We start from the raw sequence: 16,147 nt of genomic DNA on the forward strand, positions 1-16,147 counted from the left end.
CAAGCTGGAAGGATTGCTTATATATATACAATTTAATATGTATTTTCTATGATTGTTTAAGAAAGGAAATAAAGGCAGTGTGCCCTGTGCTGTGGATGTTTGCCTGGTAACAGATGACGTAGAGGGAGGTCATGCACTTAGATTAACGACACAGCCTGTCTGGATAAACTGATTGCAAGTGTTGTCTAAGTCTGGACAAGTGTAATAACAGGATGCATCTGGGAGGCGGTGGAGGAACTGAGAGAGGAACTGTTCTGTTTTAGAATATGTCCTATGTTGTTTTTCATCTGGGGTGACGTATATTGTTGGTCATCATATGTATAAAATGATCCATCTCAACTGTTGTAAGGAAGTTCGATGCTTTTTGGGTGATCGTGCTCGACTTCCCCCCATATGTGTTTCAATAAATCCTGTTTTGACGCACCTGAATGGGACTTTGCAGTCGTTTGTCTCTCCCCTCAAAAAGAACAGGTGACACTCCCTCCATTAAAATGAAATTACTATAAAAATTAGAGACTTTTCATTTCAGTTAAAGTGTGCAAAATCACAAATAAAGCAGGAGCTCAAGCTGCACCTCATAATTATACTGAAAAAAAAGATTGGTTTAAATTATTATCCTCTTTTACTCTTTTGTAAGGCGCCCTTGGGTTTCTTGAAAGGTGCTATACAAATCTAAGTTGTTATTACAGTTTTTCTCGATTGCTAAAACACATTTCTTGAAACTACGCCTCATATCCTCACAACAGTAAACACAAATCCATAACCTCTCACTCAATTCCCCAAACATCCTATTTCCAGGTCAAAATGAAGCTCTACACCCAAAACTATTCACTCCTGCTGAAAAACCAAACTTTGCCCTCAGACATCAAACACAAGCCCTCAAAAACACACACACTACAACAGAGTTTTGCACACTGGTACAATTAATTCAAAACAATAGTTCCAAAACAAATAGGTTGCTTATGGTTCTCCCCTTCAAAACCCTTGTCACATGATAAACACAAAAGACGCAACCAATGTATGTACAGTGGCACATTGTCATTCATGTACTATACAGTACAACACACACCAGAAACATTATCCCACCTCAGCATCTTGTCTTTGGTCTGGGTCAGGCCAGAGAATCTCATCCACATCACAGGCTATATTGGCCCCAGCCAGGCAGCGGGGGTAAAATCCTGTTGCATGCCTGATCCACCCCTGGCATGCATCTACTGATATGTCTAGGCAGGCCTCTTCCATGGCCTGAAGGAGGTGAACACGGACATAAGGTTCTCGGTCATACACTTTCCACCGCCATGCCGAAAATAACTCCTCTATCGGGTTTAGAAAGGGAGAGTATGCAGGCAGAAAGATATTAGAAAACCTTGGGTTATTGGTAAACCAGTCACGAACCAGAGCAGCGCAATGGAAGCTGACGTTATCCCACACAACAACGTAGTGAGGCTGCTCTGGCTGTGCTGGTTCCCTGTAGTCCAGCTGGAACATATGTTGTCTTAAACCATCAAGAAAAGCAAGGAGAAGCATAGTGTTATAGGGTCCTAGTACGGCATGGTGGTGGAGTACCCCTCGTTGGCTGATGGCTGCGCACATAGTGACATTCCCCCCACGCTGACCAGGGACATTTACAATAGCCCGATGGCCAATTATGTTCCTCCCCCTTTTCCTTCTTTTGGTCAGGTTAAAACCTGCCTCATCCACAAAGATTATTTCATGGGGAACAGGCCGTCCTTCAATCTCAAAGATTCTCTGCAAAACACATAACACAGTAGAGTCAATCGGTACCCTGAACCACAGTTCAAGAGTGCTGAAATGGCAGCATAAACTGCCATGCTGTGATGGTACACAATACTTTATACAGTATCAAAACTCATACCTGAACATATTCCACACGTTGGTTCTTCACTCTGTCAGAGTTTCGTTCGAAAGGGACTCGGTATGCCTGTTTCATCCGGAATTGATTCTTTCGGAGGATGCGGTCAATTGTGGAGAGGCTGATGGCATTTATGCCTCGAAAAAGATGATCATCCTCAATCACTCTCCTTTGAATCTCTTGCAGGCGGATTACATTATTTGCAATTACCATGTTTACAAGTTCCCTCTCTTGCTCCTCCGACAAAAGCCTTAACCTGCCTCCACCAGGTGGTCGTCTCTGTGTCCTACAAAAATAGAAGCACTCATTACTGTAACTGTCACACATTCATTTTACAGGAAAATAATGGAAACATACTGAAACTCAAGACACATAAGTTCAGTAACTTACAAGTTACTGTACAAAGCAGTCTTACTGCAAGTACACCTACCTGTTTTCCTCCCTGAAGGTTCTGATGATGGAGGCAACAGTGAAGCGACTCAAATTTGGTTGTACTCGTTGCCCAGCCTCCCTCATAGTCATCCCATGGACAAGGACATGGTCAACTAAAGTGGCTCGAATTTCATCCGAGACTGACTGTCTTCGTGCCCTTGCTCTTCCCTTTCCTTGTCGCCGTCGTTCTCCACCTCCACCTCCTTCACCACGTCCTCCTCCTCCTCCACCTCTCCCTCCTCCTCCACCACCTTCCTGTTGTCCTAGACCACCTCCTCCTCCTCTTCCACCACGTCCTCCTCCTTCACCACGTCCTCTTTCTCCACCACGTCCTCTTCCTTTGCATCTCTTTGGATCCATTGTTTCAAACCTGAATGAGCTGACTTTGGCCCTTTTATCTATCCATCGCAGGTTCTGATTGGTGTGTGCTAAATTTTGACTCCTAGTGTTTCCACCTGGTTAATTGTGTGCTAATTGAGCTCAAGCTATGCTGACTTAAGTTAACATTATTGCATGCTAGTGCTTTCTAAATGACTACATGGTGTAAGCACTGTAAAATGTAGGGATTTGTGTGTAGAGTTTTGCAGTAACAGTTCACCAAATTTGAGTCATGTGTCAAAGCAGGGAATAGTGTTTATAGTTCAGGGAAATGGGTGTGCTTTTTGACCAATAGCGTTACGGTTTTGAAATTTTAGTTTAGAGGCCTGGTTATAGTGTTTAAGCAATCGAGAAAAACTGTAATATTAATATTAGGCTTAGCTGGCATGCTCCTCAAAATTTTGGAACTGTGTCCAGCTTCGGTTTGCAGTTTCCTTTTAAACTTTTCTTTGGAAACCTCCTTATCAATTTATTGATAACAGAGACAAATTTCACCTCGGGAAAAGAAAGTTCAGAAACTGCTGCTCTTTCTGAAGGAAAACAAAGAAGAACTAAATGACAGTGCCAAGTTCTTTTACAGAGGGGCAACAGAAGATATCCTAAGTGTGCCCATCACAAATTGGTGTGGTATATGAGTGGCCTAAGACCAGGAGGCTCTGCAGAGGGTGACTAAACCCCACAGCACATGGCCTCCACTAGTCCAGCAGATGTGAGGTGGGATGAGGTGTACATGTAGAGCCCAAAGGATACTAAAACACAATACCCACACCGACTGCTGTCTGTTCACCCTTCTGCCATCTGGCAAGTGACACAGAAGTACCTGCTGCTGTTCTGCCACACTTCAGAGCAGTTTCTTTCTTCAGGCTGCAAGACAAATGAATTCATAACCCCCTCACTTCAGTACAAATTGTAGCTTTATATCATGATTGCATATATAATTTTTCTTAGTAGTACAAAGGGACTACATCTACTATTATGTTCTACAACCCTGTGCTGCTGGTGGCAATTATAATTAATCTTTAATTCATAATGTCTCATATGTTTTGGTCAAGCGTCTCCCTGAAGCTATTGTGCACACTGAGTGAAATATTCAGACCAAAGGTAACTTTTTTTGACTATGCTATTATATGAAGTGGAAAATTTTTAAAGTCTTGTATGCAGTCTGAAATTTCTGATGACTTTAGGGACCTTGGCTTCTTCCCTGCACATCAAAATTAAGCTCTGCTCCATCCTCCATCCAGAATAGAGTTGTAATAATGCTCCCACTAAGCGCTCGAGCAGTTGAAGGGGCAAATATGTGCATTCCTTTCACCAGTATACACTCTTTAAGCTGTTACAGCTGCGAAACCTCATTTACTTTTAAGAGATGACCAGCTGGACTAGGTGGGATGTGTAAGCAATATCATATCTCTTCAACTCTCTTATCCCCTTTCCTTCAATTTCTCTCTCTCTGTCAGCCTTCCTGTCCTCCCTCTACCCTCCCACTGCTGACTTGGGCATCCGTGCAGAGGTAAGCAGCCTCCCTTGGCTAGAGGTGACCCCCCGGACCCTATTAACATCACACACTCTGAGTGGCCAAAACACACTCCCTAAATGAACTCTCCTCTCCCCCTTGGCCACCATCATTGCCAGAGCCCACCGCTGGGTGAATTAGATTGCAGGCTTTTTAATATGGCTCTTAATGGTTTATAAATTGCGCGTAATGATTCCTCCTTTCCTCTCTCTCTTGCAGAGCTTTTTTTATGGCCCCTTGACTTTCCAAAGGAGTGGGTGGGATTTATATATGGCGGAGGAGGCGAAACTAGACCTGCACAGGCTTTCTGCCTGGCCTTAACGCTTCCCCTGGCTATAGAGCGGGAGTCTTGGAAATAATGCTGGACGTTGATACTATCTGGCTGTGGCACGTAACTGCTCCGTCATGACGAAACCGTGTGATGAAATGCTCACCAGAGATGTACAAATAATCCGGCACTGTGCCGTGTTTGCTGGAGGGGAGAGGGCACAAGGAAAGGCCACATCTTAGGGAAAACTAAAAGTATACACCTCCCAATCAGAGGCTGGACAAAAAAAATATATGTATCCCAAAATAACAGCTATGATTAAAAGAGCCAAATGCAGGACATAGAAGGTGGGTTAAAAGAACAAAGAGTGGAGTATAGATAGGCAGCAGCTGACAAATAAACAAAATGGGTACACACCCGAATGTATTGCTTAATAAACACAGGAATGAAGCTTAGGTAAAGAACAAAGGTAAAGAACCCAGGAGACGAATACTCATGAATGCAGGGAATAAACAGACAGACTGATGGTTACCAAGGGAGGAAACTTGCATAGCTGGTCAGAGAAGTTCTGCCAGAAAAGTTTCTTTTTTTATTTATTTAGATAGTTTTCTGCCACATTATGGTTACTTTTAGGCATTTGAACAACTTAATTGGTAACTTAACTCAACAGTGGTAAGCACCTCTAAGAGAGCCTGTCTGGCAGAGCCTTCAAGGTAGGTTTCTCTCATTTTAGCTAGAACATAAATATACAGAGAACTAATGAAATGACAATAACTAAACCCCAATCAATGCCAGTATCACCCCCAATGTAAATGTTATCATATTTTTAAACCGTATCAGTGCGGTTGGCATGGTATATTGAGCCTGAATAAAATCTAGTCAAGTACAAAGTGATCTTTCACTGTGTACTTTCTCCTAAGTGGTGTACTTGTAACCAGGAAACCTGAACTCCCTTTTGTTCTTACACATGAGGGAGGATGTGGTCCAGCTTTCCTCTTCTTTTCTTTCATTTTTAAACAGCCTTTAAAGGTCACTGTGCACTGTTAGCATTGCAGAGCAGTGTTGGCATATGCACCGCATCTGCTTACAAGAGATAAGAAATTAAAAAAATTTAAAAATTACTGACAACAGTCACAGTACACCGCATGATTGTGTTTTGATACACTTAAATACATGAAATAATTATCCTGTTTATTAAGGCTTTTTCTCCCTGTTAAATTCACCCTGGCACGTCTTTCTTCCACTGGCCAAGAAGTGCTTCCAAGCTGTCTGGAGGCTGGTACGCAGAGGTTTTCAATTCCTATTGCAACATAATATGAAGAGCAGCCAGCACAAACCCAGTGCGTTACTTGATGGTTCGTTGGCACTAAGTGAAATTCCAATTAACTGGCCCAAATGTCTACAGGGAGTGTTTGTCTGAGAGTGTGCTGAGAATGCAATTATTTTCCATCTTGTGCTTGGATGTCATCCGTGTGGTGAGCAGCAGAAACAGGGATCTAGCAAAGGCAAGTTTTGTAAAGCTTTACCTTTCACTCCTCCACTCTGGCGTTGTGGTATAAAATGTGATTTATTATTTGTGTCCAGTGGCCCACTAGACAGCAGAACTGGGGGAGCACAAGAGAGAAATCATTTACATTGTGTGCAGTGAACCCCACGAGGCACCAAAGCTCAGCTAGACTCCCTTTTATGCGGACATTGTCATAGTAAGGTGCAATGTTTGTAACAATGACTTCTACCCAACTAAAAGTCTCTTAGGAAGCAAGGCACCATGGGTACTGGTGAAAAAAATACCTGCTACCAAACTCCTCCATCCAACTGAGAACAGGTGGAGAAGCAAAGCTCTGTAACTGCCCCATGCTGTGCTTTAAAGAACAGTTCAAACTATTTAGTTTGTCAAAGAGGGACTCCTGCCCTACTTTCCCTAGCTTTAAATCTTCAGCTATTCCCCGTCCTGCCTCCAGACCTTTGCTGAAAAGAGAACAGCTCCAGGGAAAGAAATTTGTCTACATAAATAAATGGTTTGGTGCTTAAATACTCTGTTGGATGAATGATTATGTTAAAGAAAAAACACATAAATTGGACGTTAGCCTAATGCTTGAACTACTGATGCCATGACACGGCAGAAAGAAAAAGGGGAGAGGAATTGAAGAAGGATAAAGTAATGGCAGAAGGGGATGTGGTTTCCAAGGGGCAGACGGTGTAGGGGGAAAATTGAGGATATAGGAAATAATCAAACACTCAGGTGCACACACATAAACACACGCACAGAAGCACGAACAGATGAGAAGCGGTGAAAGAAAGTGCTGATCCATGTTCCCTGTCTGGGAAGGCAAAAACAGAACATTGATTCTGCAAGATCCACAAATGAAAAATCCATGGGAGTAAGGAGCTCTTGGCCCTGCGGCAGAGACAGGGCACCAGCGGTCACATTCTAGTATCGCAAGTGACACCGAGCCTAGGCCTCTCACTGGGTGGTAGTGGGCAGTGCTGGATCTGCTGGACAAGGGCCAAAGCTAATCTAACCAACAGGAAGGCTGCCTGAGAAAACAGAAAAGAGGAGATTTAGTCTTCCGGTTAGAAAAGAAATAGGAAGCCTTCTTTTGTTTTAGAGCAGTATCACGGTGACTGAATGGAAAACTATAAAATACCATAATATTTTAAAAGAAACAAACAGGCTATAATGAAAGCCTGAGTCTGGTTATTTCTGTTTCTGCTTTGGTTGCCTGGTTGCTTAATCCTTTCATCTCACTGTTGTGCCAAAATTTAAGAAAACATGGTCACTCCCTCTACCTGTAACAGGGAGATAAAGAGGTCCTGCAACTCTATCTGTTGCTCAATTCGAAATCCCTCTGTTAAACCGTGGGTAGGGGTTTGGATTGTGGGAGGGAGGTCTTTTTTCCTCATTACCACCCTCTGTCACTACATGTACACACCAGTGAAGCACTAATCTGTGTGATATGCTAATCTCTCAAACCACCATCCACCACCCCTGACTACTTTAAGATTGCAGCCACACCTAAACGCACAGTGAGGAAAAGGAAGTAATTAAAGCACGCCCTGCAGGAGCCTGGCTGGGCCTGGCCTGGATGAGCTGGGACAGCACCAGCACTTTAGGTGGATATCCACAGCGGGAAGAGAAAAAGGATCCCTAGGGAGAGGCTGATCTGCTTAGTCACTGGCTCTGCTCTGGTTCCCCCTGGGGTAGTCCCTACCCCCAGCAGACAGGATAGCAATCAGACATGCAGGGTGTGGAGGGGGAAAAAATATTGTAGTGTGCAGTGGTGGTGGGGGTATTTCTGTGTTTGTTTGCATGCTGTTTTAGAAGATTAAAGGTGACAGTCATAGCTTTGCTATGACCTGATCACCTGCCACCATCTGTCATTAAGCAAAGCTGCTCAGGGAAGCGTACTGCACCTGTCATCTGCGAGTGTGCGCCATGGCGTGCAAACCTCGTGTGCGCACCTCTCACTCTTTGTGTCATTTCACCCGACACGTTAGGAGATATGCCTTCTTTAAAAGGGATCGTGGTACTGACAGTGTTCCAGTGAAGCACGGTCCTCCATCATATGCATCGACTGCGTGCATTCACCATCATTTAAAATGATCATTTTAATAGACAGAGAGTTTTGTGACACTTCAAAACCCCAAAGATTAACATGCTTTTGAGAAACACATTCTGATGGGTATTATGCGTTTGTGTGCGTTTGCCTGTTTGCATTTATGCACACTCAGACATCACCTATGTGAGAGAAGAACTGATGTTATTGTGTGCAATCTTCCTTCTTCCAAACTTCAAATGCGGCAGATTAACATATTTCAAAATATATAAATATACCTGTGCTTCAGAGCGGGAGAAGAAAAGCGAGAGAAAGACACAGACTGCATTTCTCTGCCTGAAACACCTTAACTGATCACATACAGTATGTCTCCTATCAAAAGCTATGAGCTGTTTAACAGTTTGAGTATAACCTCTTCATTTGTCACAGGCAATAATCACATTGTAACTCAGTTTTAATGGCTATGTGAAAAGCCATAATGTGAAATCATACTGATTACTGTGCGAGCATGTGTGCGTGCATGCTAGAGTGGGTGGGTTTCTGTGAGACAAGGATCTCTGCACATGCCTTATTAAAGCCGAATATTATGACAACTCAGTTTTTGACACATATTAAAGACTGTATTTCATCTTTACAGGCCCTTCGTGTTTTTGGCATAGTTTTTTTCTTCTTTTTTGAAGAAAGTTACAGTTTCTGACAGTATTAATCTAAGAGATGTTCAAAATTGCAGTCAGGGAGACAAAAGGAAAAAAAATGTGCGGATAAAAGCTAGGCAATACAGTCTAATGAGCTAACAGGAGATGAGCATTGCATTTATATGCCCACTGCATTCACATCAGTACCTCTTAACTGCATTTGTTGTAAATAAATATGAGCAATCAGCTAAGAACTGCAATAAAGGCCCTATAAAGTGCAGCAAATAGTGAGACGAGAGGAAATTGCATACCAACACAGACAGACAGATGGACAGGCAGAGAGACATAAAGAGCGTACAGCAGATAAAAATACAAAAGAGGAGAAGCCACAGTCATTCTCTTTGACCGCCATATCTGAAGACTGCATGGAAGGTGAGGAAAAAACTATAAAATACAAAAAAAGGTCATGGCATTTTGACCATTTCAGCACAAGCCCGGTAAAAAAGAGCTAACAACAGGAAGCGTGGTCTTGGAAACAGAGAAAAGAAGAGTCAGAGAGAGGTTAAAAAGAAGTGTTGTATCCTCTGCTACCTCAGCCCTGCGGCATGGGGTCACCTCGGAGACTGGAGACTGAATTACCCAGCAGCCCCGGCTGCTCGCAGGATCAGGCGGACAAGGGGAGAGGACGAGAGGAGTTAATGAAGGGAAGAGACAGTTCAGGTCCCCCGAGGGCCTCTAGGCACCTGCCTGGCAACTTCCCACTGCCCAGCCTGCGCTGGCTGGCTAATTATCAACATAGACTTAGCCCAAAGTCAAATCACTGATTGATTGGAGTGTTTTCAATCTGTCTTTGGTCTCTTGCTGTCCTTTCGCGCTCTTTTCTCTGCGGAAACTCTCGGTCATTGGAGTCCCACTGTGGCCTCATGCAGTACAATGGCAGCACAGGAGCAGCAGGTGACCGGTGCTTCTGTACAACACTGACACACGGCCCCAACTCTTGCGATTTAATTCCTCGGCGGAGGTATAGTTAATTTGTTAAGAAATGATTTTACTGTATGGATAATTGCTAATTACAGCCCAATAAGTGACAGAACATTTTTCAAATGCGAGCGAGGGAGGAAAGGCCGTGGACTCACTCATATTGGGTCAACGTAATTGCAGTAATAGATGTTATTTGCCATTACCATGGAGGATGTGGAGGTGTGATTAAATAAGTGTTGCTATGTTTGCTTAAATTCATTCATCAGCCAGTAAGTAGGTCCTGGTCCAGTAGGAGTCTTTGTTAAATGTCTGGTTCATTAGACTTTACATTAAAAGCCAAAGGGAATAAATGCTGTGCAGCTTATGACTGCTGCCATTAGTCAAGACAATTAATATGACTTTTTGTTTCCCTGTAAAAAATCCTTGTTCTTGTTTTCTTTCCCACTGATCCAAGGGAACAGTGCTCATTCTAACGTGTCTTTTCTCCCTTCATTTTAAAGTTATTACTTCCTAAGGCATTCTAGTTCATATCAAAGCAGTCTAAAAAAAACATAAAATAAAATTTTAAATTTGGTTTTGCTGGGTACTGGAGTAGTATCAAAATACATAACTATGTGAGTGCGCCTCAGAAGTGCTTCCCTTTTGTTTCCCTCTCTGCCAAACAGAATGCATGAGCCTGTTACGCCACTGACAGAACGAGAGATGAAGAAGTAGCTAAAACCGTCAGAGCACATGTTGCTTGTAAAAGAATGCAAGTAGGCGCGTCTCCCTATTTTTCAATGCATCAGATCAGTCAGAAGCCATTCTCTCTGCAGCTGGAGGAAACACAAGGGGTGCAGGAGCTCTCACTGTGAGATGGAAGCACTTTGCTTGTGCACAACTCCAGCTGAGAGCTTTACAGGGGGAGCAGGAATTCTGACTACCAACCTACATTAACAAAAAAAGAGAGAGCAGATTTAGCACCATGGCTACAGTCCGCACGACTGTTTGGGATGCCTCCCTCTATTTGCTGCAGTGCATCCTGGGACAGGACATCTATAGCAGTCCTGGGAAGCCCCATGGGAGGCTGGAGGATTAGCACTGGCCTATCTCTTTAGAGCTGGGAATTAATTAAGTAATTATGAAAGCCAAGCATGAAGGATGAATTATGCATGAGCCCTGATTGGGACATTTGTGATTGTGTAATCTAATTTCAACCAGCCGCCGTTCCTGTCAGCCAGGTAGATCTCACATCATAGGGTCAAACACACACATGTGTGCGCATGCAACAATAATGCTTTCAGGGTACAAAAAACATAACCAAAGATCACATTCACCATGGGCAGAATGGATACTCTGAGCATCTCATTATGTTAATTAAAATTAGGTAATCAGCGTGGATTAATCACCGTAGTAATGAGGATTGAGCCTCAGATTATGTCTTCGTACCTAATCCATATAATTGTATTTGTAGAAGCATGAGATTAATATTGCTAGCACCCAATTAATAATAAAAAGACTGATTGAGCAGGAGTTTTGCTTTGGAAATTTTTTTTTTTTTTGGCATGTGAAAAAGTAGATTTTTTTTTTTTGTTTCTATCATTGTCTGTTCCTGTTATAGGTGCCTGTGGATTCCACTAGGGTTTCTGGTGCACTGATGTCTCTCTGCTGGTCTCGCTTTCTTTCTTCTTTTTTTTAAATTTTTTTTTTTTTTATTGATGCACTTCAATGCCTGTTTACAGCGAGGAGCTCTCCCCTGTTCTCCTGAAAAAATACTTCCTGTAGAAGACTCAGTCGATTGCAAACGAGAGACCGGTAGCCACAAGATCCACCACAAAAAAGACAGTCACATTCTCGATATACATCTGCAGCACAAAAGTGCAATATAGGTCTTAAGTGTAACCACTAAAGTGTAAAACACACATGCACATAAGGCACAAGGCTCCCATTTCCTCTGTCACCTGAAATCCTATCGATCCAGATGCGCCCCCCCCCCTCCTCCACCACCACCACCCTTTCCTTTCATTTTTCATTTCTATGTATTGATTCACACATTGGTTTATTTGGAAAGTTGAATCCCAAAGTGTTTCAAATATAGACTTCTAGATTTGACCATTTTTGCCTCAATAATGACTCACGGTCTCATCTTAAGCTTCCAGGGCAACAGTGGTGCCTTTAATATCATCTTTAATGTGCCTTGATTAAAAGGGATTTTTCATATAAATTCACAACACCTTGAAAAAGGAAGAGAGTACTATATGTTTTACTATACGCTCCACTTCAGTGAGGCACTGCAGTTAGAACCTCCAGTATCTAAACTGGTCCCCAGTGTTTGAACTCTGCTCAGAAAGCAGAACATAAAGCATTGAGATGAGAGGAAAGCTACACAGAAAGGAGCAGACATGAAAGGCTGCGGCGTGCCCTCCAAAGGGAATGTGAGAGCCCGGGAGCACGCTCACTCGCCGTGTTAGTTAGTTGTGTGATTGTTCCTTTGTCTCTTTTAGCTGCAGAAGGAGCCGCTTTAAAGCCTGAACATAGGAAATGTGACAGGAAAAGGACTTTAATTCTCAAGTAATTATCATGCTTCACGTTCACATCCATGCTGCTCCTCAAGTCATTGGATCGCTTTCCATATTTCTCTCAGAATTATTAAAATGTCTAAGATTGCATCACGAGGGAGGTCAGAATTCACCGAGGTGGATTTTCTTCACCTTGTGATTTTCTTTTCAAATAAAAATCATGTAAACGATGAAAGGAGCAGGTGTGTCTCCAGCACCGAAGCGTCCACCTTTCCCACCCTCTTCTGTTCCCTGTTAGCTGGTGTGATACTTGCTCTTTAATTCCATCTCAGGTTATGCCTTGCCTCAGTGTAGCAGTGCCCTGTTTCTCTGCCTGTTAACTAAATCATTGCTTTTTATTTTTTTCACAAACGATGGAGAGAAAAAAAGGCATAAAACTATAATTTAAGGTTCAATTTCCCATCATTTCAGAGAGATAGTATATAATATCACACCTTTTCTTGCACTTTGTCTTCTATTTGTGATTCCGAGGTGGCATAGGAAGTGGCTCATATTTCATGCTTTTATGTGAAAGAATAAAATTCTACTATCTGTACTTTGCTGTCTATACTTTTGATCCAAAAGCCCACTTTGAAGCTCCTTTGTTTTTTACACCGGCTACTGTAAAATCAAAGATGAATGACCTTCATGCCTGACAGGAACTTGCATATATGCTTTTTCCTTAGTTTGTCTGCAACACACAACCTACCATCGCAATATGACCTCTTTGTTTGATGCAGTGTAATTACCACATCCTGATTTGTGGATTTAACCTCAGCTGAGTGCTTTGCATGGATTTGACTGGTAACTACCAACATAATTTGCATCTCGTGAAATAAAAAAGGACCTTAAATGCTGGAACTCAAAGGTTAATGATAATACTTAGAAACAAGATAAGCTTCCGGTTGTCCTTGCAGGTTCTGGCTCCTAACAACCTGCCAATATATTGATTATTCACATTAACAGATGTGGAACAACATTTGTCACCTTGCTCAGTGTGCACTCTTCCAATACTTCTATTAAAAGCTTGAAAATCTGTATTAAATTTCATTTAACAGCAAACCAGAAATATATTATAAGTTGGTCATTGAAGGCTGGATTTTCTGAGTATTTCCCATCCATTTCACTCCCTCTCTCTGTCTTTCACTGCCTTCTCCTCTCTGCCCCTGTTAGCTACCCACCTCCAGAAATGATGGGATACTGGTATAATGGGAGGCCATGTGCAGACAAACAAAGCCCACCCACACCTGAGCTTTTTATAGGCTAATAAGATGGCCACTGGATGGCTTTCTGTGGGGTCAACTCCTGTGTTATCTACCCTCCGTCTGCAGAAATCCAACCTATTATTATCAACATGATTGGCTGCCTAGTCAGACCTCTAATAATAGAGTCCGTTTAGCTTGAAGGAGAAATGTGAAAATTGTCACTTCTGTCACTGTCTGCTTTTATGACCAGAAAGGTAGATTTTTAATATTAGACTCCTTTTGACTGGCTGTTCGTGCTCTGCAAGCCATGATGCCACCCTGCTGGTGTTGTCCAGGCTACCCACATATGTTAAATCGATTTCAATATGTACAATCCCTGATAGGAAAACCTTAACGGTTCATTTCTGTGGTACGGCTCTGGTGTTTTTTTGGTTTTTGTTTTTTTCTTGGAACATCTTGTTGTTGTGTTTTCAAAAGTGCGATGCACAGCTTTGGTTTTGTTTTGGATAACAGCTGAAGATCACTCAAATGTGTCAGGCAAAACTGTTTCATACAAAATCACAAAGATACCTTCATGAATTGAAATGTTGTGAAACCATAATCTACTGTAAGGCTGACCTTACTTCATCATTGTATTTGCTTTACGCAATACTGTGCAAAACTGCTACCCTTCATCCATCTATGCATCCACCATGCTACCCTTCATTTCTTCATATTTTTCTTTATATTTTTCACTTATTTTCAGTCCAGTGCTTGTCTAATTTTAGAGGAATGGTTTTAGGTTTGATGAGAAACTTAACACTGACCTATGAAACATTCCAGTATAAAAAAGACACCTAACTCAAGAAATGAACCACTGATGTGTAGACATCACTTAGCAAAGAACCAATTTTGTGTCTTTACAAAAAGACACTTTAGGAAACTGTTACAAAAACTAATTTCTTTACTTGAATCTATTAAAAAAATACCAAAGACAGTTTGAAAGACATAAAACATTAATTTTGCATCAACAAGGTGATTTCCAAAGAGTCAAACTTGACATATCTCAGCATGGTGTGAAGTGTTTCCTTCAGATTTGAGGAAGCTGGACAAGTTATTGACAAAATAAGAAGCGGCATCAGATGACCAGTGTCCAAAAGTCATGTCCATAAGAAACGGGGGGGGGGGGGGGGGGGATCCAGCACAGACCTGACACAGGACCTGATAGATGCTTCTGGCCCTTCAGTTGATCCATCTACTGCTCACTGAAGCGTCATCAGGAATTGTCTCAGCGGAAGGGTGGCTGTCAAGAAGCTGTTCTTAAAAACTGGAAGCAGGGAGATACATACCATAATAATTATTGACTATTTTAGATTTGTGTTTGTCGAAATACACTAAAAATACAGGTACGTGGAGGTGACGAGAGACTATGCAATCATAACTGCACAACGGCATATAGATTTTTTATTTTTAATAGTAACAATAATTACACTTATAAAAACTAACAGTATTTTCATACATACTGACATGATTTCTGTGTCTGGCCAATCTCACACTTATTAATATAAACCAGATGTTGCATATCACAGTATTCTGCCCTGTCTCAACAATCAGCTTGTCCAACTACATCAACCACAAAAAAACACACATATAAAGCAAACAACGTCGTGTTTTGCCTTAGCCACCCCCCACCCCACCCCCAATCTCGGTGGCAGGGGGGAGTGCACTAGCTGCAGTTCTTGAGTATTATTTCCATCCAGAGCTGTCAGTGTTTCCCACCAGATCAAGGCTGTGATTAATAAAATGGGCCTCCAGTTCCCCTCCAGCTTATTCTCACCTTCTCCCTTCATGCTGCTTTTGCAGCACATGCTTGTCTCTTGGTGTCTCCACCTCTGTCAGCTCCTCTCCTTATTCTCATTCTCTCGTTCTGGATAGCACTGTTGCTCCTTTCAGCCTTCCTACCTGCGTGAGCAGAGAATTTCTTTCTTTCCCTTTTCTCCTCTGCTCTGTATCGCAGCCTCTCCAGAGCCCCTGGTAAATGACGCATGGTAGACTCATGGCCGCTGAGCAATCATTAGTGAGGTGGCACGGGTGAACGGAACCGATGGATGATGAAGAGAGAGGGACGGAGGGAGAAGCAGAGGACAGCAAAAGTCACGCTTCCACCCTCAGGCGCATATCGTCACAAACCTAGAAGTTGTTTGTGTAAAACACTAGTCGGTGGCATTTCTTATGCCAGTGGTCATTAATCTACACACAAAAACACACACACACACACCCCAACAAGTACACAAGTACATACAGAAGTGGAGCCATAATGTTGCTCTCACAGATGAAACCCTGACTTACAGTGTCCTAAAGCCCTGTGCTACCATAAAAAAAAAACAAGCCTGGACTCGACTGGCATAGAGAATGTGCTGAGCAGCCAATATTATGAAGTGTACATAATGCTTCCCTCATGAAATATCCTCACTCAACAATGCCCTCATGCCCCTCATCATAAACAAAATTTGGGTTTATAGTTCATATCAGGGCTAATAAACTGAGACATTACCTGACAATGGTCCACAGTGGGTAAGAAACTCCTACATGGAGGCAGGATTCAGCGTAGAGGAAGAGCATTTTCCCCTCTGATCAATCAAAAAAATGTATTGTGTTTCGAACAACATAACAATAATACTGCGGTTTCTAATCGCAGATGATTTGATTGTGAGCTTGATAGCTGCCAGTGTCTCTGCTTCCAACAGATGTTATGTTTAATTAGTGTTCACACCTACTCTTCACCAGAG

General features: G+C 42.4%; 1 protein-coding gene across 2 annotated transcripts; it reads right to left on the bottom strand.

The window, feature by feature from the left end:
• Positions 1-691: 691 nt before the first annotated feature.
• Positions 692-3,201, bottom strand: LOC309719841 (uncharacterized protein). Of its 2 annotated transcripts, XM_082556224.1 has the most exons (4): positions 2,304-3,192; positions 1,877-2,159; positions 1,567-1,749; positions 1,145-1,316 (listed from the first exon to the last, which is right to left on the bottom strand). In XM_082556224.1, exons 1-4 carry the CDS (start codon positions 2,663-2,665, stop codon positions 1,224-1,226), a joined length of 921 nt encoding a protein of 306 aa, XP_082412350.1. In that variant the 5' UTR covers positions 2,666-3,192; the 3' UTR covers positions 1,145-1,223. The 2 variants fall into 2 exon arrangements, with proteins under 2 accessions (XP_082412349.1, XP_082412350.1); XM_082556223.1 differs by having other exon boundaries at positions 692-1,749; positions 2,304-3,201.
• Between the last annotated feature and the right edge of the window lie 12,946 nt (positions 3,202-16,147).

Source organism: Aulonocara stuartgranti, assembly GCF_965226115.1.
Source record: "Aulonocara stuartgranti genome assembly, chromosome: 13".
Taxonomy (NCBI): Eukaryota; Metazoa; Chordata; class Actinopteri; order Cichliformes; family Cichlidae; genus Aulonocara; species Aulonocara stuartgranti.

Coding starts and splice junctions, on each gene's coding strand:
- LOC309719841 (XM_082556223.1), bottom strand. CDS start 2,665: ATGGATCCAAAGAGATGCAAAGGAAGAGGACGTGGTGGAGAAAGAGGA. Junction 2,160..2,303: donor ACCTTCAGGGAGGAAAACAG/GTAGGTGTACTT, acceptor CTATTTTTGTAG/GACACAGAGACGACCACCTG. Junction 1,750..1,876: donor AACGTGTGGAATATGTTCAG/GTATGAGTTTTG, acceptor TGTGTTTTGCAG/AGAATCTTTGAGATTGAAGG.